Source organism: Rattus norvegicus, chromosome 2 (assembly GCF_036323735.1).
Source record: "Rattus norvegicus strain BN/NHsdMcwi chromosome 2, GRCr8, whole genome shotgun sequence".
Classification (NCBI taxonomy): domain Eukaryota; kingdom Metazoa; phylum Chordata; class Mammalia; order Rodentia; family Muridae; genus Rattus; species Rattus norvegicus.
In genome coordinates, this window is record NC_086020.1 from 221677876 (window position 1) to 221704906 (window position 27031).

Below are 27031 nucleotides of genomic sequence, written 5' to 3' on the forward strand. Positions count from 1 at the left end.
TCTTTTCTTGATGAAGAGAGAGGTCAGCATAGAAACACACCACATACACCACACACACACACACACACACACACACACACACACACACACACACACACACACACACCCGCAGGCACACACATTGCTAAGTACATTAAGTCCAGACTTTTATGTTCCAAAAGCAGTCTGAGATTAAATTAAAAGACAGGGTTATAAAAGTTCAACACAGGTATTGGAGCTGATTGTATCTAGAAGCTGAAAAAAAAAAAAGGCCGAACTTTCTGATTTGAGACTTTAGTCCATTTAAGTGAGAGTTAAGTTTACTTGTGTTGGATTTATGATCTTGGTGAGAGAGTTCACTGGATTAGTGCAGCAAAGAGAACGTGAGGTCAGACTTGTGAGGTGGGGCCACAGCTGGAGATGATAGCCTGACCCCTGAGCCATCTAGGCAGGAAATAAGACCATGGGGTCAGGAAATTTGCTAAATAAATAAATAAATGGATGCAAGGAAAGATGGATGGATGGAAGGAAGGATGGATGCCATCTCTCAGGCCGATCCTTTAGAAACAACCATACTGAAGGGATGGGAGTGAGTGCTAGAGAGTTCAAAGGGAGAGCTAGGTTACTGCAGTCCGTGGTCACTTACCAAGGGTGGACTATATAAAAACAGCAAAGAAAGCAAGGCCAACACTGTGTTGTTAATGAAAAGAAACCACAAGGACAGCGGCTGTCAAAAGCTTCCGAAGTTGCCGTTTTTAATTCATGGACACGAAGGGGGGATGCTTGTTGTTAAGCAGTAGAAATAGAAGGCAGATTTCAAGAAGTTACAGGAGAAATGGGAGGACAACGGGCTGGTTTTGAATCCTGTTGATTGCATATGATTTAAAGGTGGGCTGCTTGGCAGTGTTTTATCTCAGTATGCGTTGAGCCAAATCCAAGCTTACAGTGTGAGGTGTAATAGAGCAGCCATCGATGTCAGCCAACTTTATTCTGGAAGCATCAAGCTCACTGCTTGATGGATGCTCCTCACCCACCAGGAGATAGCCTACCGGTTGCTGTCACTCTTCAATCGCGCTTTTGCAGGTAGGGCTCTAGGCTGACTGGGACAGGTAGGAACCGTATCTTATTGTCAGTTGGCAGGCATCGCCTTAATTTCTCTGCAGTCTTTCTCCCAGCTTTGTAGCACAAAGTGGGGCACCCGTGGCTTTGCTCTCGTGCTGTAAAGGAACTCTGGGAAAGGGAATGACTTGCAAATTAGGCACAACATGATGACCGTGGATGGCTCCACCTTGGCACTGCTGAGCTGTATTTCTTTTCAACTCGTCTGGACTTAAAATTACTTAGGAGAGAAGGGGAAAGGGAAGGGAGGGGACTTGTATGAGGGAGGCAGTGGGAGGAGGGCTGGGTCTGACATTGGGTTGTAAAGTGACTAAATACATCAATTTTGAAAATAATAACAACTGGGGGACACGGGCGAGAAGCCCGTGGGTTTTCGTTGTAACAGTCCCTCTAATTATCTACACGTTTGAGTGGTTTTCAGAATAAAAGATAAACAAGAAAGACATATTTTGCAAAAACTAATGAAGGTGCATTGTTATTAGTTACTTTTGCATTGCTATAACCAAAATGCCTGGGGTGAACAAGCTAAGAGAAGGTATCAGGTGCTTTGCTGTTACTTCAATGAAACGACAAGACAAAAATATAATAAAATTCCTTAGGAGATGCAGTAATTAGGTGGGTGTTGATGAGGAAAACTCACCCTAAATGTGGATGGCATTGTCCCATGGGCTGAGAGCCCAGACTGAATAGTGGCAGCCACAGTTAAACACCAGTATTCTCCTCTGTGTTTCCTGAGTGTGGACACGGTAGGGCCAGCCACCTCCCTTCCCAGCCATGATGAAATGAATCCCCTCGGGTGAGATTCCTTTCTACCCTGAGGTGTTTCTTGTATGGGTATTTGGTTATAGCAATACAAACAGGAACTCCTGTGCCGCCTAAGAGGTACACATCACCTCTAAGCTGTATCCAGTTCAGTGAAATGGGTAATTCGGGAAGAAAACCAGGAGGAGTGGATGACGTAGTTGAACCACTGCCCACTCCAGCTAGGGCCAAGTTGGGCAGATCAAATTTTAACTGAACCACACTCTCTCTTTCTCTCACTCTAATTGTGATATGGATTAATAAGATAACATGAAAATATAATAAGCCCTTGTCTAGCTGGTTATTATTATTACTTATGTTATGTGAGGCATCTGCAGTGAGGCATCATGCCCCCATTGGCATCATCTAAGTCTGGTTAAGATTCAAAGATGTTCTCTAGTCTGGGTTGTGCTAAGCAAGCAGACACTTTCTCCACACATACACAGGTATCATACAGTCAAGAAGCAATCCTCTGACTAGCTACTTGTATCATTCTCATTTTATAAACAGAGTAAAACAAGACTTAGAAAACAAATATTTTTGCTCAGGGTAACAGTGGCAGAACATAGTGTGAACTTGGGTCCTTACAGGCTGCAGTTTTTAGACATTCCCTCCTGTACCCTGAGGAGCAGCTCTCTGAGCGAACACCGACATAATTGAGATGACCATTGGTTCCAAGTCTTTCATACAAATCTCCCAAGACAATGCTTGCACCTAAACTCAAATGAATGTACCTGCTCTTTCTGTGCCCTCTGGGCACACACACACACACACACACACACACACACACACACACACATACACACACACCAGGCCGTGAGAATCCTTTTAAAATTTGAGGTCCCACATGTCTGTGATTTATATGCAAAAACCAGAACACAAGCACAATTAAAGGGTTGGTTTCCTTTTGCAATCATGATCAACAAATATGTCAACTCCCACCCAGCCCCCAAATGAATGGAAATGTGTCACAGTTATACATGAGTTCCTAGAACCTTTATGTCGTGTGTACGGGAACCTCTCTGAATATAAAGAGGCAGGGCAGCCTAACCTATATGTCGAAGACTATAAACCTTCCAAAATGTAGGACTACATCGTTTACCCTTCTCCTCCCGCTGCCTTCTCCCGCCCCCTGGGTGCTGCGGATACAGCCCAGGGCCTTACACGAGCCAGGCATGCTCTGCCGTGGGACTGTGCCGAGCTCCCAGTCACCTTCATCTCACTGTTCTTACGTTTTATTCAGTGCTTCCATGTGCTGTGCGTGCCCCAAGGCCCGGCTTCCGCTTCCCACCAGTAGTTCTTCTCCTTCAGGATAACCAGACGAGCAGAGACTGCGCACTCCTTTTCCTGAAGCCGCTTATGTTCTACGAGCTGATGCGATGATTCTGCACTTATCCTGAGCCCCCCTCATACTAAACATTGGATGATGCTTCCTGGCCAGTAAGGTGATTCCATTGTTACACAGAAAAGACTCAGGACTCTGGGCTCACCTCACCATTACCTGTACCCACCACCCCTGCCACGGTTTGCCCTCGTTAGCAATATGCACTTCCTCCCACCTCTGTTTCCAAGGTCAAGGGCCCTCACCATGAACTATGGCAACGGAAACTACAATACCCAAGGCTTTTAGCTTATCATGCACATTTCTTCCTCTTTATCAGTGACTTAAATAAATATAACCTTAAACATCCAGGCAAAGCCATTTCAATATTTGGGTCTTTTAGATCAAGACAGCATACCCATCTGCAAAAGATAACAGCTTCGTTAATCAAAGTTAGGCAATAAAAATTACCCAACAGCACACAGTTATCTTTGGGCCATATATTAATCTAGTCAGCTGGGTACTGTAAGCTTGCCAAGTAACACAGAGCCCCACAAATGAGAGATTTAGTGGATGTTGGCCTCAACATGATCAGCCAGCAGCTGCTTTGAAATGAGTCTTAAGCTTTTCAAATTTCAATAAGCCACCCAGGAGCCCGGCTTAAGTATTTTCATAAAGTTCATCTCTCTCGTCCTGGTATATTCAGAGTAAATTTTCAACACAGCTGGGCCAAGGCAAAACTGATAGCATCTTTAAAAAAAATCTTCCGAAAGACAGATTAGGCGCTAGAAAAGGGGAGCATTTAGCAGTTTATTTTATTACCTTAACCTGTATTGACTTGAGTGATTAAACAGGTTCCTTGCTTCTGCTAAAACATTCAGGCTTGGATATTAATTTGATTTCTTATTTATTTAACCCTTGCCTTCCTCTATAGCCTTAATGAATAGACTACTTACCCGCTCCCACACATATCGCTGATGCAGGGGAATGACTAGAACAGAATGAAATGAAATAATTTGAGATTAAAATTACAGTAATACTCTGTAGATCTCGTGGAAGTTGGCATGGAAACCACAAGCATTTATCATTTGTAAATGTTTTCTTCTATGTTTTCTAATCAGAGGTATTTTAAGTGTTTTGTGCCCTACATTAGACCCCTAAGAGTAGTATAATGAATTAAGCTCAGGAAGGTTCATCATTTTGACCCAATATAGACACATTTTTAAAAAAATCATTATTTCTGCATGCAGTAGGGTTCACTGAACAGACAAGATAGCCCTTGGAATTCAGTGTTGTAAATTATGCTTCAGGGCTATTGTATGAATTACTAAACTTATCAGATAAGAAAAATTACAGATACTAGGAAAGACTTAAGTGGTTTTTCACCTGTTCTATCAGTGTAAATTCTGTACTTTGGGGGCTAGGGAGATGGCTCAGTGGGTAAGAATACTTACTGTACAAACAAGAGGACATGAGTTCGAATCCACAGGATGCACATAAAAGCAAGCACACACAGTCATACAGGTCCCATGGCCTCCAAGCCTAGCTCAAATCATGAGCTCCAGTGCAGTAAGGGACTCCGTCTCGAACAATAAGAGGTGGGACATGACAGAGGGAGACCTCTAACATCCTCCTCTGCCTCTACACGAACACCATCCCCACACACAGCTGTGCACACATACACATGCGTGCAGACACACATGAATTAAGTCTTGTCCCGTTTTTTAGTGTAACACATCTATGTAAGTATTTCTATCCCCACAAAATATAGGAAGTAATCCTAACAAGCAAATTTTGTTTAAACTGTTTGAAGGCAGAGGAGAGCGATTGAGAAAATCCCCACATTAGCAAAACAGCGCAGCGCAGCAGTAGGGTGTGGAGCCCTCCTGGGAAGCTCTGCTGAGGACCACAGAGGCAGGGAACTGAAATCCAACCCCAGCATGTCCCCTGGCAGAAGCTTCTGAGCGAGCGCTGCTGCTGAACACTTCAAGTAGCCACTGAGTTTTCTTTGTGCCTTTTATGTGCGGTGGCTTTCCTGTCCCGCCACTTGACGGGATTTGCTGTCCAAACTGTCCTCACTCACATCCAATGCAGGGGTTTCCCTCTCACATCTTCTTGTGTCAAATCATCTGAAGGTTTCAGGCTGACACCCAGAACCTCACGCTCTTCTTAAGACAGACTGTGGTAAAAGGTTTTAGATCAAAGAGCATGTAAATGTGTACTTAATATTATCCCATTTGGGTTTCATTCACTAGGCCTCTTCCAAATGCTATATCGTGTGAAATACATGCTAAATAAATTAAGAACTTCCCCAGTAAGCAATGTTAAAAGATCCTTCTTCAACCACAGAACTCTCCAGAAGATTTTACTAAGCAACTTTATTAATTTTCATTTGAATTTAAATGTAAGATTTTTTTTAGCTTCGTTAACGCACACAAATTGAAGTTAACATCTATAATCATATTGACACTTACATCACTGCCTACAAGCAAAGATAGAAATAAAAGCAGAATATTTGGAGTTGGTGGCTTTTAGTATTAGAAAGAGAAAGTGACCCTTAGTAAATATATTAAATTTGAATTGGAAATGGGCAAAATACGAAACTCAAATTATAACTAGTAATGTCTGTGAATAATGACCGCATTGCAGGTAGAAAATGGAGCAATTTATTCTAATATGGTTACTACCACTTTTTACCCATAAACCCCAGTGCAGAATCCTATCGCAACTGGAAATGCTGGAAGTGAATTAACCGAACAGAAGTCACCAAAGTATGAAACGGAAACTTCTAGTTTCTGTTTACAAAAGTAGCTCGCAGAGTGGCCTGTGCTCTGCATCCTTCCTTTCGGGATGGGTCGAATGATGGCTTTCTGCGCTGGCGGCTGCTGTTGTGGGGAGGGTGGGTGGTTCCTGTAGGTCTGGCTGAGATGGGCCTCTGGAAAGTCATTTAGTGCCAGACAGCCGCATCCTTTCATAAGCATACCTGCACTAATGTGTCCAGCAGCCCCGGTAGCAGACACAGTCCGTAAATCACCACCAGCAAACAAGACCAGCTTTGTAGGGAAGGATGTCAGTTGCCTGATCCCACTTCAAACACAGTTGTGGGGCGACTAGAGGGAGTGAGGAGACAAGGCTCTTTATCTCTTAGACGCCAAGTCAACTCTGCTGCCTGGAAGCCAGTATTGGGGAAACCTTCACCCCAAATGGGTTCATTGTGGCTTCTCATTAGCATAAATGATAATAATCAAATAACACGAATAGGAAGTGTTGGTGCCACCATTAAAATGCTGCTGTTCCCATCACTCTGTAAGCCAAGAAAGTTCCTGGACATTTTTCTCATTCTTTATCGACATGTAGATGTGGCATGATTCTGTCGATAAAAGTCAGATGAAAAGGTGAAGTCGAATGCCTCAAAACTGAAGCAGCATGTGGCAGCGCTGGTCTGTATCCACATATGAAGGAGGCTGAGGTGAGAAGGTTGACATTTTTGAGGCCGGCCTGAGCTAAGGAGACTCTGCCTCAGAAACAAAGACGACAAACTTTAATACTAGCATCCAAAGTGTGGAAAGCCTGATAAAGTAGGTCACTCTCCAGGAAAGCCAACATATTCGCCTCGCGCCTGAGGACTTCCTTAGAATAAGAATTTAACTAGGGGAATTATAGAGAAGGAGCAAGAAGGGGGCGGTCCCCGTGCAAAGAGGTGGCACGGTTCTAGCCGGAAGCCACCGGGGAAGCAAGCGGTATGGAACATTAAGAAGAAACCGATCTTCTGAAGTACAATGGTAGTGATTAGCCCTGTTCACAACCTTCAGTAAAGCAGTCAGCCTGATCAATCTCTGGCCATTGGCAATGGAGAAAAAAAGGGCCAAGGAAAATGCAATTGAAGTTTAATTAAGAAAAAAAATGCATTCAGTTTTGCCTGATGTGCTTTTATTCTTTGGACCTTTTGCCAGGATTATTATTTTTAGAAGCTGGCTCAGTCTGTTTATCTAGGCTTTTACAATTACGGCCTAGCCTTCAACTACCTCGCCAGAACCTTGACCTCATCATCACTGTCAGGGGGCCGTCACTCTGCGAGATTTCCGGGATTGTCCAGGGGAAATTCTCACCGTAGTGGAGCAGGAAGTGAGCAATGAAGGGCGTGACTGAGGAGCTGTGGCTAACCAGAATAGCCAGGGAGCCTTAGCAAACCTGTCTTCATTCTAAGTGACAGACCACATTGGCTGTGTTATTTTTTTCTTTTGAAAGTTTCCCAAGTTGCCTCTCATGTTACGAATAATTAAACGCCATTATCACAGGTCAGGGTTTACTTAAACAGTATGCCATGTATCGGGGTGTGTGTGTGTGTGTGTGTGTGAGAGAGAGAGAGAGAGAGAGAGATAACAGAAAACGGTCTGAGCATACATGTATGTTACATGTACATGTATGAGAAGTTCTTTGCTTCTGACTACTTTCTATGGTGCCTCTGTGAAATAGTTGTTTCAACTATTATTCACATGCACGTACTCTATGCCTGTACACAAGTGAAGCTAAATGGTTCTAAATGGTTGAGGAAATTAGAGAAGTCTGATAGGTCACAATAAAATATGTTCCTTTAAGGAACATCAGCTCTTTGTTACTGAAAAGGCTCTGTAATACCCCTTGGAGCTAACATACATCCCAGTAGCACTGGGTCATTTTTCTTACTTGGTTCAGCCCCTCCTGTCAAGCTCTTTTGGCTCTACTGTTCTTTTGAATCGGTAAAGTTGTAAACTGTGGGCACGGTTCTACCAGGCGTTTCTTTAGCGTGATTGATCTTCATCATCAGGCACAGAGACGCTTGTCCACTTCTCTGTTGTGTCTTTATTGCTTAAGAAAATTCATAGTTCATCTTGACAGTCACCAGAATTTAGAGGTAGAAAACAGTATTTAAAAACATACGAACCTCCCGTGTTCGCTCTTCTTACCGTGGCAGTCCATGTGCGGGAGTCAGAGGACAAGTCTTGGGAGTTGATTTTCTTTGGGGTTCAAGTTCAGACAGCCTCGTCCGTGGACACCCTTACCTGGCAGGCCATCCCACCAGTCCGTGGTGCTCTCCGTATTTGGAGGTTCACCCTACTGTGCATGCCTGTTTCACCTTCCGTTCTGACAAGTGAAGCAGCAAATGGAGGGTCAGCGTTGGGAAAGGGTGGAGTGCCTCCTTCTGAAGCTATTCCTACCCCCTTTCTCCCTTCTGTTTTCTTGGCTTAGTACACCTTGCTTTCTAGTCTTACACTCTTGTGTAGTGGCCACTTGTAATTTTTTAGTGCTGTTGTGGAAGGAAGTTAGCTTGGAGGCGTCTCGGGGAGAGTGACTGTCTTGAGATCTGGGAAATGCCTTGAATGTGTTCAGAAAGTTCACGCGGGGATTTACTACTTTGCTCCCCATTTTACACTTTTCAGCAGAAAAGTCAAACAAAACAGAAATGGAGACAGCCTGTCATGTCCCCTAGTACCATGGTGACCGCTAATGCTGTAACTCTACACTGGCCTGAGGTATCACTTCCAGTTTAGAGCCATGTAGCTCTAATAAAATGTGTCAGGGAAGAAAGCAAAGTTGGAGTCACACTGTCCACCCAGAATTTTACATGGTAACTGTATAACAACTCAAGATGTTTAGAATGTGTCAAATAGAATGTCATGTGCCCACTGGGCTGTACTTTGAGAAACTGTCACAGCTTACATGGTGTTTCCGTTCGGGCCGTACAGAAGGAAAGGAATCGAATGTCTTCTTTCTACCTTGTTACTGGAATCTTTGCACTTACAACTTCCTCTGCCAAGTAGATAGTGGTTTTTGCATTTGGAGGTTTGCCCTCCTGCATGCCGGTTTCATTTGCATGTGCAGACAAATACCGAGCTTCAGGCCACATACTATCTATTTGGCAAAGGAACGTACAACTCCCATTGTAAACATTCCTAACAAAATTTTTCATGCAGTCATCTCTGTTTTGAGTTGGTAATTCTTGGGGAGAAGATTAGAAGCTACAGGACTGGGGAACCTGTGGACTAGATTCTGCAAATAGATAAATTTTATTTGGTTAACCCAAACGAATTGCTAGCGTTTCAGTCCTTTGGATTTTTCTTACAAAACAGGAAGATCCAGTGCGAGTGGCTTTGTGTATTTTCATACTTTGAGTTGCAGAAACTCAATGGAGTCCGTCTGCTTCCTGGGAAGAGGGGCTCTGCATGGCATACAGTCGTATTTCAGAGTACACGCCTGTGCTGGCCGCGGGGTTTGAAATATTGTGGTTATTTTGCTTCTGAAGTTATGATGACAACATGCATCATAGTATTCAGACTTTTAGGTCACAAAATAATTGGTGTTCTAAGTCATGTATTTCCTAGGGAAAGGTGCTACATGCACCTTTGGTATAAAGTCACATAATCATCTGGCACTACTGATAGATTGTTATAGCACAGAATTTGCTTCATTAGAACACCTAGTCTGTTAATATAAAAGGTTGAAAGTCCTGCTACCTCAACTCAGTAGTTCTTTTTCAAGATTCCAAATAATTTGTGCTGTCGTTAAGATTTTTTTTTTTTTGTTTGTTTAAATTGTGAGTTCCAGATCAACCAAATTAAAAAAATTATCTCGGGCCATGTGCAGTATAGACCTGCAGTTAAATGATGAAAAAATAACATTAGCATGATCATTTCAGTCCTTAGGATGTTTAAAATTAATGTAATTATAATCACTGAAAAGCAGGCCAGGGTCAGGGGAAATGGCCATAAATTTCAATTTCTTCAAGTATTTTTGTTTAACAATATGTTAGTTTACTGCTCGGGATGATCTAATTTAAATATCTCTGTTGGTCCCCGCTGGAGTTTATGGGTATTTAGAGAAATAATATAAAATTAGTTGCATGAGCTTATTGGAACCAAATCATTTCCCTAACAATGCTAGTCAGTATATGTCTTGACAAAGTCATGCTTTCATGAGTCGTACATGTTTTCTGGGTCTTCTTTTTGTTGTTGTTGTTCTGGTTGTATAGTCGGATTAATGGAAACATCTCCTGTTAAAAACATTCCTAACAGAATCGCCCTTTGGGGGCACTAATGAAAAACAAGTTCATAAGTTGTTTGGACTTGTCCCTTACAGCTCTACTGACAAATATTAAGAGGAAGAGCTAATTTAGGTTGGTGTTATTTGACTCCGTTTTCTGTGTCCTCCTTGATATAAAATAAATTGAAACCCGATTTCCTTGAGAGCAACAAGTTCAGATTTGGAGAAGGTGATCCGCAAAGTTAAGAAAAAAACATGGCAAACCAACCAAGAGTTGTGTGTGCATGAAGTATGTCTCCCCTGCCTATTCTTAGGTTAACACGGGAGTGGCAATTAGGCCTCTACTAGAATTAAAAAGTCACTGGTCAATGCCAGCAATTTTTTTTTTGATGAGTCTTGATCATCCTATTTAGAAAGATGGTGAAGTACTGTAATCCCCACACTTGGGAGGCTGAAGCAGGAGGCTCATGGGTTCAAGGCCAGCTTGTGTTACATGGCAAGACCCTGTCTTAAAAATAAATAACTCAACAAAGTCTGTACATGCTCGTTGCCAGCGTATTTGGAGAGCACTGCTGTGGGTGACAATAGGCTGAGAGACAGTCACTTACTGCTCCGTGGTACTCATACTACAACACAAATCCATTTCACAGCTGAGCAGTTACAAACCCTGTCCAATACCATAAAACTACAGCCCCTGTGTTCTGTTTAGATATCTCCAAGGCCAAAAAGCTCGCTGTCTTAGAGAGTAGTCAACACTGATTATAGACAGTCTTAAATACCATGAAATAATTCAGCTATCTATTCATTCAACAAGTACAACGTCCACATTGAACTGATGTCTGTGGGTCTCAACTGCTGACATAGCTAGTTTTAGTTCTGCCTTTGGTGCTAAGTCATCTTCCGTTAGACGATGAAACAGTGGAGTTTTAGAAGGGCTATTGTTCAAGATTAGAAGAAACCCTTGGGTACTGTCAGTCTAGCCCCTCCAGGTTATATTTCTCAGCACGTGGTGCCGTGGCATACACTGAATACACCTTCTGTAACTATCGTCTCGGATCTCCACTCCAGAGTCCGGTCTGCTTCAAATGCCTCTCATATCACATCTCTTCCCAGCCTGTTCTCACCCATCATCTGTTCATCCGTGTGACCATTCCGTGGTTGTTCTTCATAGATGTTACTAGATAAATATACCCTCCTGAAAGGAAAATGCCCCCCCCAAGTTAAATGCCCAGAAACTAAGTTCATCAATTCAGGCAGGAAAAAGTAGAATTGGCTTGTTGTGGTAACACAGGCCAGGATTGTATGATTTTTAAACAATAGTAGGAGCCGCGAATAGAGTCGAATATGCTTATTCCCACCCTAAACTGCAAAACCTTAGCTTCTCGGCTGCATTTATTTATGCAGCCTCTTCCCAGCACTCATGCTATTCTGTGCTTTTATTTATTCGTGATTGGCATGCTCCAAGCTGCTCACCTTGTTATGGTTCCCTTTGCATCCTAGCTCCAAAACCCAGCAAAGATTCTGCTCTTCTTTGTTCCCATCTTCTGGAAATGTGAGATATAGAAACAAATCTACCAATGAAGATGGCAGTCATCTCAGCCCTCATGTTTAAGAGGCCAGCCCCTTCCATTGAAACAAATGCGGGACGGGTCAGGACCAACGTCATAAAAGTATGGCCACTTATTAACTGTTACCCGAGCGGGTAGTTGAGCCAGTTACAAATCCAATTCTCATTTGTTTTCAGTTTCAGTCTCGTAATTCAGCAGTAATAGAATTTTTAACAGTCTCCCTGCTCAAATCAAATTACATATGTACTCTGTCTACTTAATGTAGCAGGAAATGTCTTTAGTATTTTAAAACTGTGCTTCGCTTTTAAATTTTCACTTTAATCATCAAGTCTAGCCCTGAGTTGGGTCAATATGAATTTTTCCAGCCTGCCAAATTCCTCAGGAACTGCCTTCTCTGTTTTACTGAGATAGAATCTCACTCTATAGCCCGGACTGGCCTAGAACTCCAGGCCAGCCTCCTGCCTCAGTCTCCCAAGCGCTGAGATTACAAATGTAAGCGGCCACAGTCGCACTCTGTTTACTCGTCTTCTGCTTTTCCTACTGTCCACAAAAGTGGGACATGTTCTACTTTTCCTAGGACATGTTGATTCCTAGTCTTTTTGCTTTCTTTAGTGTTAAATACACCTACTATTCCTAGAAGTTTACCATATATAAGCTATACTTGTTTCTTACAATAGAGAATTAGACACTAATTATGAAAGGGTTACTAACATATACCCTTCAGTTGACCAAGATAAAAATCAAATCCTTTTTTTTTTTAATTACTAATTTTTTTCTGGTTCTAAATGAAAACTTCTTTCCAGCTGTCATCAGGATTTTCCCTTAAATCCTGAAGCCTATACCCTCACCTAGTTCAACTTTTACTTTCTCTTCCTCCCCTGCCTTCTATCTGATCCAGTGGTCTTCCTTCAGGGGATAAGTGTGAAGGAGGGGGACTGTCTCCTGCACAACTTTCACCAACATTTCGCAAGTCAAGAAACTAGACAGCCAGACAGTTGGTGTTTGGGAAGCTTCCTCTCAGCTGAATGTGACATTCTGAAGCTTCATCCCAGAGCTGTAAAACAATTGATTCTTCCTGTTCCTTTCATGACCCATAATTGCTAGCGTTCCACCAGTGAGAACACTCAGCAAAGCCTCATGCAAAACAAGCGTCCCTTTCAGTCGTGACATGATAGACAGACATCTTGCTTTTTGTTTTTCCTTAGGCACATATGGGAACCATAAAGGTTGTAGCTGATGGGGAGGTAGAGCTGGTGCCCTATCTGCAGAGCCCAGATGCCACCTGGCTCTTAACATGTAAATGTAGAGACTTTGAGGTCCTGAAATCAGAGACCCATTGGAGGAAAACAGAACATCCATGAAAAGCCATCTGCACTTTGTAAGTCGGGCATTGCTTCTCTACATCTTAAGACATTAGAGAATGTTTCTAGTTTTCATCACCATGGATGCATTCAAGTAGAAACACTGTCATTTGCTTTGTTTTTATTATTATTATTATTATTATTATTATTATTATTATTATTATTATTTATTGGCAAATAAAGGAAATACATCCTTCAATATTTACTAAAAATTCATGATTTTTATGGGAAGAAAATCAGAGTAGCTTCTGGCATGTTCCTATGATTAGAGGAACAAGTGAATTTGAATGGAGAATTGACTTTAACAAAAATTCTCATAAAGATTACTGTGGCTCTCATTTCCAATAACTTCCTAGGTGATTTAATCGTCAGCATTCACACTTTTGTAAGGACCGTTGCCACTTACATATTGGAAGTTTGAAAGTATCTGAAGGGAATTTGAGGCAAAATTTTGAATATTATCAGAATAGTTATTTCAAGTAAATTACCTATACAAATAAATGTCACTTTTAAAAATTAGGTGCATGACAGGCAACTTGGCTAAGAGTAAAGGTGTTTGCTGCCAAGCCTGACAATCCCCAGAATCCAAGTGGTAAAAGAGATTAGACTCCAGAAACACACTACTGTGGCATGTGCCACCCACCCCTTAATACACAATAAATAAGTGCAAAAAGTTTAAGTATTGAATGAATAAATACTATAGTATGTGATATATTGCTTAATGTAAATAAAACCTGTGCTTCTTTTCACTGAATATCATCATCATCAGATGCAACCAGGAAATGAAAACAAAAAGTCAAAATTACATTGTATTGTGATTTTTTTTTTTTTAGACTATGTAATTTGGTCGTATTCTTTCCCCTCCCCCAATTCCCTTAGAGTCTCCCCATATTACTACCCATGCAACTTCAAGTTTTTTCCCCCTCTGTCAAAAAAAATAGACAAATAAAATAAAATAAAACAAAAGGAGAAAAAAGTGCACACACACAAACATGGAGTTGATTTTTTACTGTCAGCTACTCCTTAGCACATGGCCTGCCCTGAATATGTTCCATATACACTCTTGTGTGTTACTGAAACACCATGACCAAAAGCAGCGTAGGAAGGGAAGGGTTTATTTTGCTCATGGTTCCATGTAACAGTTTGTTATCAAAAGCAGTGAGGGCAAAAACTCATGCAGAGCAGGACCCTGGAGGCAAGAGCTGACATAGAGTCGGTGGAAGGGTGCTGCTTACTGGCTTGCTCCCCATGGCTTGCTCAGCCTGCCTTCTTATAGTACCCAGGACCACCAACCTAGGGATGGCACCACCCACAATGGACTAGGCCCTCCCCCATCAATCACAAATTAAGACAATCCCATACAGGTTGGCCTACAGCCAGATCCTATAGAGGCATTTTCTCAATTGAGGTTCCCTCCTTTCAAATAACTCTAGGTTGTGTCAAGTTAACATTAAAACCATCTAGCACATCCTCTATGGAAGAAACTGGTTTTCCCTTTCCCAGCAGGAATTAATGGCAAATAGCTTTCTTGCTGAAGAGTGCACTGATCGGTGGGTATGACAGAATGCTATTGGGAGTCATTTTATTTTTCTGTTGTTTTAGCATAATAATAGCAGCAGGTTTTCCTAATGTAGTCCCAGGTTCTTGACCACTTTGAGTATCAGGCTGGGTACCATCTGATGGAGTGGACCTTAAATCTAATCTTTTTAAAAGTGATTGGTCACATCCGTAACATTTGTGCCACTATCACCATTGATGGCAGGTCACTGGGATTTTCCAAGGAAGGGGAAATACAATATAGTTATAAAGAGATAAAACAAACTAGAATAGGAGAATGGAATGAGGAGGGAAATGGAGGTAGAGTAAAGGAGGGAATGTGGGAAGGGACGGTATATTGTATAATGATAAGATTTAGACATAATTTCCCCAAATTTAAAACATTCTTTTCAGGAAAGTCTTAAGCTGTGGTTTTTCTGTAGATATTAATGGACTCTTTCACCTAGAGTTCACCTCATAGGAATGATTTCATTAGTTAGGAATGTCATTCTCTTCATAAAGAAATTGTACTCTGACCTGTGTCTCCCAAAGATATTATGTAACAATCATGTTTTGAAATGTTTTTACTTGAGAATAACTCTTTCAAATTACAGCATAGAATGGATAGATACCATGAGAGTTGGTAACCTTTCTCCAAGCATCAGTGCAACAAAACAAAGTCATCCTTGGTAATAAGAATTTCCTTTGGCAACAAAGTCCTTGTTCTGATTTAGCTTTCAAAGGTACTGTGTTAGAGATCATTAACTGTTCCTCTGTGGCCCAAAGCCTACCCTCAAATGTATTTACATTTGAATGACAAAAAACGTTTTGCTAAAATTGATTTGGTAACATGCATTTGCAACCTGAAGCAATCATTAAAAATAGAACATTGAACTTGGAGTCCTTAAGAAGCAGGGGACAAGGTAACGGCTGGTTTGCCTTCCACAGGAAAGGCCACTGGGCAATTGTTGCTTGAGTCTGTCCTTGGCTTCACTCCAGACTTTGTGTTGTGTTGAGAGCGAAGGGGAGGGAAGGAGAGGGGAGAGGGACCATAGAATATTCAACCCAGGAGCTTTGGAGATGCTGCGTTAGTGTTCTGTCGCCGAGCCACCATTCTAGTCTCAGCATCCTTTACTCTGCTGTCTGCCAAGTCTTTGTCTGTTGCGTTGGGTCTGTTCCATATGTATAGGGTACAGGTGACATGAGGTAAAAAGGTAACTGCAGAGTGTCTCAACAGTGTCCTTACAGTCCGTAGCTTAGCCGCCTTTTAGAACGATGCAAATTTCTAGTATGTTTTCGATCTCCAGATCCTGTTTTAATCTTGCCCAACTAACCAAACCTTGGGAAATCACCATAACATTAAAATATGGACTAATGGGGGAAATTAGGATACAGGACCAGATAGACCTGTGAAAAAGTTACTATACTACTGTCAGTCCGAGTAACAGACTCCAGTGAACTTCCCAAGGATATCATCATCTTTTTTTGTTGCTAAAAGCACTTTTGAGGGGTTTAGTTGTCCCGAGGGCTACCTGGCTTTCACTGTAGACTGCACTTCTTCCACAGGGCCTGGCAAAGCTCAGAGGTAGAGTAGGAAGTACATTATCCCCCATGTACTGAAGCTCGTGGGACTCTCCCAGCTTTGCTGTGGAGAGGCTGCCAGTCAGAGGGCATGCCCAAGAGATATAGTGTCAAGGTTCAGTTGAACATTACACAGAGAATTTGAACAAATAGTCACCAAGCCAAAGCAGTAAACGGAGCTTGTAGGCAACAGCAGGATGTGCCGGCCTTCTCCCTCACGGCATCTGGATAGACGCCCACTTTCCCTTCCATGTCAGATGGCCTGTTAGCTAACGATTCCTGCTTCGTGCGAGCTGTTCTTTGTCGGTCTGTGCCATGCCACCAGAAAATGGACAGGGTGTATTTAAGTCAAGGTGAGCCCTTGGCTTCAGAGTCTCAAGTAGAGGGTAACCTGGGTTGTTTAGAGGTACATTTCACACTGTTGTGATTCTGTACTGTCTTACCATGGAGAACCCCTGAGAACTAGAGATTTGTTAACTCAAAATTTGTATTTCAAATGAATACTGCATGAGTTTAGTCAGATCTTGTTCAGCTTAAGCAAATTGCGGTGCAGCGAGTGTGTGGCAATTGATGTTCCAGACTTTAGGAGATACTTTTTCTCCCTTCTTTGTAATGGTTGCTGGGAGTTAAACCTGGGTTCTTTGGAAGAGCAGCCAGTGCTCTTAACTGGTGAGACACCTCTCCAGCTCCTTGTAGCTTCTTTACTTCATTAAAAAACAAAATTTCTACAGAATTGCTTTTGCGATACTATGAAACGTATTTGCTTAATATAAATGTGATTATAGATTTATTAAAGAAATTATGTAAAAGATGTATGCCGTGTAACTGTTGATCAGGCCAACCCTAATTAACATGTAAAAAGCAAATACATTTTTAGTTGCTACAAACTGGCACAAATTGTAACATGTAATTCATGTCATGAATTTAAGCTGGGCATTTCCCAGAGTAGTCTTTTTCACAAGTTTTGTTCAGATGCAAATCCATTGCCTTAATTCTAAAGCTCACTCCTTTCCTCACTTACACTGTTAAAGGGTCATTTTATGTTGTCAGTGTTGAACTAAGCTCACAATTTTTCCTTGAAAGTCTCCAAGTCAAATGTGTTTCAGAGTTTTGAGTTTTGAGGAAATAAGACATTGGTAATATTCATACAGTGTATATTATATGAGGGGCGTCCCATGGAATCCAACCATCTGGTTCTTCAGTGGAAGGCAAGCCTGTTCACACTAGCAAGGATTTTAGGGACCAGACATAGCCTTATATCTGTTTAAGTAAGTTTTTGTTCCTGGACACAATTGCTACAATCTTAGAAAAAAATTGAACGTATGGAGATAATCTCGTCTTCAACCATTTTGAATTTTGGAATTGCAGATAAGAAATTACAGGGTATTTCCAACCTTGCTTTTTAATCTCTTTTTCCTAACTCTACTAGGGTTACCTTCCTTAACCCGACTTATCACTGCCTCCACATCATGGTCTATCAAAATTTTCTAGGTTTTTCACTGAGAAGGGTGTGCCTGATCTCTATCTTTATCTCAAATTCTGCCCTTGAGAGCCTGCCTCCTTGCCCCAGACTGAATGCGCTTAAGTTGGGCATGCTGCCCTAATGAGTAAGGCAGTTTAGTACATTTTCCATGTCAGCTGCTGTCTGTATCAATGCTCTCTCTCCCCTATGTGTTAACCACCACACTTTTTTACGTTGTACTTCACATTAATTATTAAAAGACACTGCTTTATGAAGGGATGCATTCCTCATTGGTCTAAATTCCCTCAGGAACCCTACAGCTCTGGTGGTTGACGCGGTATCTTGACCAAGCTCAAGTAAAGTCCCTAGAACTCCCAAGAATTAGTCCAGTGTATCTCTAGAAGAGGAACATGGATCTTCTCTTGCTACCAGAGTTAATCTTGACCGTAATAGCCACCATGGGTCTCAAAGGCTTTCATTTACAAGTCTTCAGTTGACTAGTCCTTGGCAAAGTCTTCCTCGCCATGTGAGCTAACTCCCTTCTCTTCCTGTGTACTTGGATATCTTAGGTGAAATCATTATCTTCCCCTTTGAAGTACGAATATCATTTTTAAGTGCAACGAGAAAGAAACCTAGTATGGCTTCTAAGACTGAGTCTCCACTTCTCTGAGTTGACCACATCTTCCTCTTCCCCCTGGTCTATTTCATAATCCCTGGGGTGTGTGTGTGTGTGTGTGTGTGTGTGTGTGTGTGTGTGTGTGTGTGAGAGAGAGAGAGAGAGAGAGAGAGAGAGAGAGAGAGAGAGAGAGATCGTTCTCTACAGTATGCTTTTGAAGAGGTGACATGATGTCATCCATTTGCAGAGCCTCTTAGGCACAGTGTCATTGATGACCTGTGGACTTGGGTTGTCCATTGCTGTTTCTCTGCTCTCTTTCTCCCAGAAGACTCCCATGTAAGGCTGTCCTGCCATGCAAGGCTGTCCTGACATGCCTGTCCAGTGTCACACAGTTGTTTAGTCGCTGAGCATTACCGCCTCTCTGAAGTGATGCCAGTAGTCAAGCTTTCATCCGCGCTGAGGGACCACTAATGACTTCTTTCAGTTTACAAGTACCTTTAAGATATTTTTATATCTCTAAAAGCATTAGTATAGAAGTCTTATTTTCAGCCATGCCTCCTTACTGAGGAAGTCAGCAGGAGGCCAACATAGCTGGGGGGTGATAGGTGAGGGTAAAGATAACAGAAAACTGCAAGTGAAGGAGAGCATAGACAAACATTCCAAAGACCTCCCAGCTGAGGCCAGGAAGAAGGCTGCCTCGTGGCTGTAATTTCAATGTCAAAAGCCTTCACTCGCTTATAGTAGAATATTCTTCTCAAATGAATGAGTGAATGAGTGAGTGAGTGAGTGAATGAGTGAATGAATGAGTGATTGAGTGAGTGAATGAATGAATGAGTGAATGAATGAATGAGTGAATGAATGAATGAGTGAATGAATGATGGGAGGGAAACATAGAGGCTCTGAAGAATTATGGAAAACTTCATGGTTGAAAAGGTATCTTGAACCAGATGCAGATCTGATACAGTGAGGTGGGTGAAACCCTTAACTTCTCTGTCACTCAGTCTACCGTATCTGGCAAGTAGTTGGTATGGGATTCAAAGAGCATTTTCTTGGACTAACACCTGGCACGTACCTGAGACTCGTTGTGAGTGTCAGCCAACCCTCCCCCTCTTCATCACTGCAGGTTTTTAATTACTGTTTTAAACCCTGACACAGAGTCCTCTCCGGATATTGATATGGAGAGAATAAGCTCTTTGTAAATGGAGATTTCGTCTCTGTCTCTTTCCAGTAACACACGTTTAGTTTCCTCTCTGACATCCTATGTCTATACCTCTCGGCTCCCCGCAGGCCAAGACAACCTTTCTGTAGTGCTGCACGTTCTTACAAGGTTTCTTGACATCAGGTCTTGAGGGAATACTTTTCAAAAACCCCCGGCCTCTCTTTAAAGATTATATTTATATATATATGTAATGCTCCTACCATCATACTGCACATTGAGAGACATTTTGCATTTTGCTGTTACTTGACATTTTAATAGCTATGGAATTTAAAGAGGTTTCTCACTGTAAAGATTATTACATTGTTCTCTCCCTTATGTATTTAAAATTCACACTTATCATTCACATTCACGTACTTGAGGTATAGTTACTGGGGTTGCTGAACTTAACCATTCTTTATGATGAAACAATAAAATTGGAGCATCCATGGAAAGCAAAATTTGTTTCTCGAGCGACTGAAAATATCTGATAGAAGAAAACTTAACTTTCCGGAACTGATGCTTGTTAAGTCTGTCTTTTCCATAAATTATAGGTTGTGGTCCTCTCAGGTTCCTGCTGGGATATTGTGTGGGCATTCATAGGACCTTTTAGCCTTTTCTCTTCATCCAGTTGGGTTTCCTCTTTGGATAGAGAGAACATCCGTCAATGACAGTAAGCGATTTAATACCAGATAGTTAAACCAAAGTCATTCCGGGGCCTCAGTATTTTTGCATTCTATGCAAACATTTCCCCAAGTGGCCTCCCTTAACTAGATGCTGTTTTATCTGCTTATAATAAAATTCAACTTTTCTTATGCGCATGCATGCCCCTTGTAATGATTATTTGTGTAATGCTAAATCTATTTTGGGCAAACAAAGTCACTCTGGTGTATGTTATGGAAAAACTCAAGAGATTTTTCTTTTTCATAACACATGTGCTTTACAGTGCTTCTCACATAATATGGTTTGTTTCTGAGGCCTCTTGACTCTTTATAGTTAAAATAATTATTTATCTTCCCTCTCTATATCTGTGCAGACAGGTCTCAGCTACACTTCCACGTGCTGGCCTTAGCCTGCTCTCTTTATGGGTCATTTATGCGCATTTTAAAAACAAATTAAGAATGCAGTACAAAAGTACACACATCTCTCATTTTGAGTCATTTACCTATGTAGACTCTTTGTGAAGAAAGACAGCCTCTCCCCGCAGGTGCAGCCACTCATTGTGAAATCTCTTCTTGGTTGCTTCCACCTCTGCTCATCCCAGAAGTTTTACCTCCTTCCCTGTATCTCTGTTCTCTCTGCAGTCTCTGTTGATAACTTTATGCAGCCACGTGACTCCAGATTCCTAGCTCTGTCTTCATTTATTCATTGCGTATTTATGTTTTAATCAGCACGAATATATTTCATCATGACATTTTAATACATATATCTCATTGCATTTCGATCTTTCATCAGCGATTGTCCTCTCTTGCCTCCTCACCCTGAGCTAGTCTGCTTTTCTTCCTAACGAATCTCACTTCTGCCCTCACGCCTTGCTTGTCCACACAAACCTCTCTCTTCTTTTAGGGACATATCTGATTACCATTCCATCCCTCAGTTTAAGTTTAGCAGAGCCATGAGTCAGTTCAACATCTGTGACAACATCTGCCCCAAACCCCCCACTCTCCCTCTGGATCCCCTCCACCACCCTGTGTTATTCAAGCAAAGACCTGAGAGCATTCACTAATCCCCATTCTCACTCTTGTCTTTAAGGAAGTAACACATTCTGAGAATCCTCTTTACTAGCACTGGAAGCTACTGACTGGTCCCTTGCCCTGGTCCTAGGATGTGGTTGTGCAGCTGAGCGCCAGTGGCATTTCCTACTGTCTCTGTCTCCAGCTTCACCCTCGTACTAACCTCATTTGGGCAATAGATGGACTTTCACCCTGTCTACTGCACCTCCAGGCCTTTTTAATATTGATTTGCTTGTTTGCTTATTTTTGAGGTAAGGTCTTGCCAAATAGCTCAACCCGGCTAGTCTTAAACTCTTTGGATTCTCCTCCCTCAGACTCCCAAGTGCTGGAAGGACAGATGTTTCTGCAGTACCCGGCTCTGACCTCTCTGTTGTTCCACCAGCGCACTTATCAACCCATCTGTTTCCCGTCTACCTATTTTCCTCCACTTTCTTAGGTGTTAAATGCTGTTAGCTTGGAATCCTACGTGGCATTAACTCATCATGACATAGCGCAGTGTGAATGCTACATAGCTGCGACCAACAAGGGCCACTTAAATATCTTTGTCAGTTTCTAGGCTCTTTAGTATTAAACAATCAAACAAGTAGAAATCAATGACCATAAACACAAACTAGAAAAATTGCAAAATCTGAAGTTCAACATCTGGGATTACATATCTGACTCTACTGATGCTCTCTTGACTGTGTTTGACAAAACACAATTCTCACTAAAATGTAATGATGTCATTACTGAATATAATAATAAAAATATATAATAAAATATATACAATAAAACCTTGAATTTGAGCCTACTAAGGAGTTAGAGGCATTTCTCATGCCCTAAATTATTTGTGCAGGCCGAGTGAGGTGGCCTGTGTTACACATTTGTACATCTTGTTTCTTAAGAATTCAAAATATTCAGGGGTGAAATATGTTTGAGTTATTCTGGTATTTCAGCTTGTTTCTGGATCCTTTCACCATGTTTTTCTGGGACACACTTCTTTTTTCCCATGCCTGCCTGGACCATCTGTGTACCAGGCATATTGTCTGAGATATAAAGTCTCTCCACCTCACTTCTTCAGAGAAGGTTCTGACTAGTGATGGAGAAATGGCCTGCTTATTGAGAACTGTACCTCTGCATGGAAAGCTGGGGGGTCCGACCCAAAAGTCGCCGTCATAGTAAGCCGGGTCCTCAAGCCGAGTGTTTACCACCAATGCTTTGGCAGTACACAGACCGCCTGTGAAGTATATACAGCCCTCTGGAAGACGTGGTTTATTATCACCACCAGATGGTAATATATCTTAAAACTTACCCATTTTACTAAAAGTGTAACAAGATTTGTTTTACATTAAAAAAAAAAACCCACCTTGGACAAATTTTACCTCAGGATTTATAGTAAAAACATATTTACCTCATGATTTAAAGTAAAAAAATTAATTTTTTGTCATTATTGAACGCTTTAATGTCTTAAAGCAACTGTGAACAAACCAATATTTCAACACAAACTAAAATTTCCAACCCCATCTGACTAAAAATTTCATAATTTCAGCCTTCATGTTAACTACATTCAAGGCAGATATGCCTAATCTTTCTTCTTTAAGAAAAGAAAGAATGTTGGGGAACCAAAGCCAGAGCCAAAGGGGAGCAGGGATGGGATGAAGGACCTGGATGGGGGACTGGGAAGGGGGCAACATTTGGAATAAAAATAAATAAAGCTATTTAATTTTAAAAAGAAGAGAAATATTAAATTGGCCTTGGTATAAGAAAATCATGAGTGTCTAGAAAATACTTCCTGAGACTCAGAGGGTGACAATAAAAAAGGCTTACTGGAATCCCTGGGGTAATTAACATTCTTTCTTCTCTTAATATTAAATATTTTACTTTAAAGTTTTCTTACAATAAAACTTTAATGTAAAAAATTAATTGTTTAATATTAGTTAATACTAACAAATTTTAGGGTCACTTTCTCCTCGTATATAAAAGCTTAGAATCTTAGAATTCTTGTTAGAATCTAAGAGGGTCCTTTTACACACCCTAACACCCTTCTGAGGTCATTTCTGAAGTCTGGAGATTTTATCTCTGAGCCCATGTGGTAACATTTCACAGTTAGCATGACTAAGACGTTATCTAACAAGACAAGACGAAGTTCTTAAAATACAGATTTCCAGTGTGGGGCCTAGGAACTGTCCAGGTCAGAATTACCTGGCCACCTCCCTCTGTAGATTTCATAATAAAACGAGAGCCAGACCGAGAAGTAACACAAGTTGGCGCTTTTGTGTGACCTCCGCTGCAAATTTGATCAAGCAACAATCTGGTCCTGCTCAAATATGAATACAAGAAGTGAGTTATTTATATGTTGAAATCTCAGACCGTTTGAAAGGTATACCATGTGTGCTGTTAAAAGGTTTTTAATTTAAAATTATTTTGTTAGATAATCATGTTCCAAGTGACAGTATGATTTATCACCACCAATCAAGATTCTGATTCCTTCTTAACTTTCTGTTTGTATCTGTTTTTGTTCTCTGTTACATAAATATGAGGTTTATATATAAAATTCTGACTGTGTCATATAGGACTAATGAGTCACAGATGGGAGCATCCTGGCACATTACCATCTAATAACACTTTAAACTCATATTCCATAGTAAAAACAAAAGCAAACTGTACACATCTGTTTTCCAACTTGGGGCATTGCTGGGTTTGTGCAGAGTCGATGCTTAAAGGACTTTCACTTAGGGGGAGTTTAAAAGGGACACAGGTCACCGCAAACCTGCCCAACCACTTAATACCCTTATCAGAGTCGATTTGGCACGAGGGGTAAGGTTTCCTTTGCTTGGCTTCCTGAGAACTCAGAGCTAAACCGTGAGAGTCAGGACCTGAACCAGTAGCACTGAGACACATCTTCAGCCTCAAACCTAATTTTGTTGGTTGTCTTAACAAGACAAACATATCCCCAACATCAGGAAAATGAGAAGATTCCCACTAATAAACAAATACAGTTAAAAACCTAGGAACTCTCAGGCCTTTGCTGAAAATCAGTCCTCAAACAGGAAGGTGGACAGACAAGGAGGAAATGGAAGCTATTCATCCATTGATGTGGGTTGGCGTTAACCTATATGGTAAACAGTTTGATAGCTTTAAGAAGGGTTAAAAGACTCTAATTTCCAATGTGTTTTTAAAAAAGAAATGGGACAAAGGCAGAGATTTCCCCAGTTGATAACACTGTGTAGATAACTTTATGCACGTTGCCACACGCTGGGCTCCTCGAGCAATCCCCCCATTCTCCTTGGCTAAGGAATCCAAAACCACTTTTCTGCTTGAAGGGGTTGTGCATACTGTCAAATTCTCTTGAAAAAGTTACGTGACAGAAGCAATTGCCGTTGAGTGTGACTGTAAATCACCCTGACAGGAAGCACACATGCTGTAAGAGACAGATTTCCATCCACCACCCTCACGAGAGAGCCTAAAACCAGGGCAGACCTGAGAGCTGTCACCTCATCAGAGAGAAAAATTTGATTTGTTGGGTGGTAACACGTGTGTGGAGAACTGTGTTTGTCCTGGGGAGTCCTTCCAATCTGACAATAAAAGTTTGTCTGCCGTTGTTGTTGATAAAAGAAACAATATGTATTTTATATGTATTACACGTCTTAATTTGTAAACAGAATACCAGTAGGCAGAATGTTCTCATAACAATGTCTGCAGTTAGCTCCATCTTGGACTAACCTTTTAAAAAGAAGTTTCCAGAAATATTTAAGAGTTGCGAGCTGTACACACCAATGGGCACACATTCCACTGTACCTACCACGATGAGTTTGCAGCCTGGCCATTCCAGGCTTTGTGGGATGCCTGTTTTACCGTGGGGCCTCTTGGGTCTAACATGTCACCGTGAGCTCAGAACCTGAGCGGGAAGGGGAGGCTGTCGGCACGTTCTTGTTTTGTTGGTCTGCCAGTGAAATGTCTGTGTGACGTTTTGTGTCGTGTTGTTTTGGTGTTGTGCCTCGTCCGTAGGGCCTGCCAGGCTTCCCCACAGTTGCTGCCCTTCACAGCAATCAGATCCTCACCGTCAAGGTTTGTAAATGAAGCTCACGCCAACTCAGTCAGAGCCACAATCAGCATAAGGGTGAACGAGAACCGTCCATGGCCTTTCCCGGCTTCTGCTGGTAACGGCAGGTGGCTGTGTTGAGCACCGAGGACCTCGTGTGTTTAAGCGAGGTCAGGTAGGGTCTAAGGGAGAGCCTCCTGAGCCTTCATGAGGAGGAGAGTGAAGTTAACCATGTTCGGCGACAGCCAAAGGCTGCCTAGAAGGCTGCCTCCTATTTGTGGCTGGGTTCACACACATTCCAATGCTCTGCGATCCCAGCCAATCAAGTCCTTCTAAGTACTCAAGGTTGGGTGTCCGGTTCGTGGCACATTATGCTGGTTGGCAGATCTGACCGAGTTGGAACTGGTGCTTTGTCGATAGACTTTCTACTCGGGGTGCTGAAGACGGGGTCATTCCGGTTCACTAGGTTTTGTAAACGGGTGCCCTAAAAGACCGTCCCCCAACATCCAAATGGTGGGCTACAAACGGGACTCACTTCTAATCAAAAGGGGTCTAGGCTCCTTCCATGGCAAGGCTGTCTTTCTTCCTGAGGCCGAAGGTCTGTCAGACGTGAGCACCAGTTCTGTTTTATTTAACGGTTATTATGAATCTAATGCATATATCTTTATTTCTTCCTCGGGGCCTTCTGATGCTTATCCTTCAACTCTCTGATCTCTGAACTTCAACCTCTGACCTCACCTGCCTGATCAGATGGTGTTTCCTAAAATCAATCATGGCTTTCTGTCTGCTGATCAGCAGCTCATTAAACGCCGGCTGATTAAGGTAGTGCTGCTTGCTGCTGGAGTCTCATTCTCCTTCGCATTCAGTTGTCGCTCAGGGCGCTGTAGCCTCTGCATTTACCTCTCCTGCATGGCGCATAAGCGGTGGGCGGGCCTTTGTCAATATTCTAGAAGAGAATTACGTTTGGTGGCTGACAGTCTAGAAAGCCCACCTGTTTTGGGGAGGGGGTTGTTTTGTTTTGTTTCTTAATCAAACAGCTTCAATCGTCACCAGCCCTAGGCACACATTTCTTCAGCCCTCCGGCTCTGATAAATTATCCGTATTATACAACAGAGCAGAAGCCTGTTAATGCTTAGTCATAGATTCTGCGAGTATATGTATTTTCAAACTGAAAATGAAGCCGCCCATCGATTGGGGTATTGGACCCAGTAGAATAAACAAGGGCTTTTACAGCTCTGAATACGTTAATAAACAGTGCACTCTGATAAGCGGGCTGCCGGAACGAGAGCTGCTTCAGTTTCATAGCACCTGTCTGGCTCTCTCACAATAAATATTTGCTCCTTGCTGGCAGATAGATTGCAAGCAGGTTATATATTTATGGTGGGCTCATTCTTTAAACATAAATGTAAATTGGAGACTATGAATTTAAAGTGCTGAAATAGAACCTGGTTATTAACCGCTCATGATTGTTGTTGGTTCATTTCCTTCCTCCATTCCAGGGTGACCAAGGACAGGCAGGGCCTCCAGGACCCCCAGGCCCTCCTGGTCCAAGAGGTCCCCCTGGGGACACAGGAAAAGACGGGCCCCGAGGAATGCCAGGAGTACCCGTGAGTTTCTTCCTGGATTGTTGTTGTCCTTGTTAAGGGGTAAGAAGTGGGGTGGAACAGGTGGTAAGGAAGGATAGGCCAAGAGTTCGAGTGACTAGAGGGAGCTGGGTG

At 42.0% G+C, this 27031-nt stretch overlaps 1 protein-coding gene across 1 annotated transcript in view; it reads left to right on the plus strand.

Annotated features, from left to right (window-relative positions):
• The window catches only part of Col25a1 (collagen type XXV alpha 1 chain), a 399159-nt gene that overhangs the window by 248498 nt on the left and 123630 nt on the right, over positions 1–27031 (plus strand). The window contains exons 8-9 of the mRNA XM_063282749.1: positions 25280–25339; positions 26813–26920. Coding sequence (XP_063138819.1) covers positions 25280–25339; positions 26813–26920 — 168 coding nt within the window. The remainder of the gene's footprint in view (positions 1–25279; positions 25340–26812; positions 26921–27031) is intronic.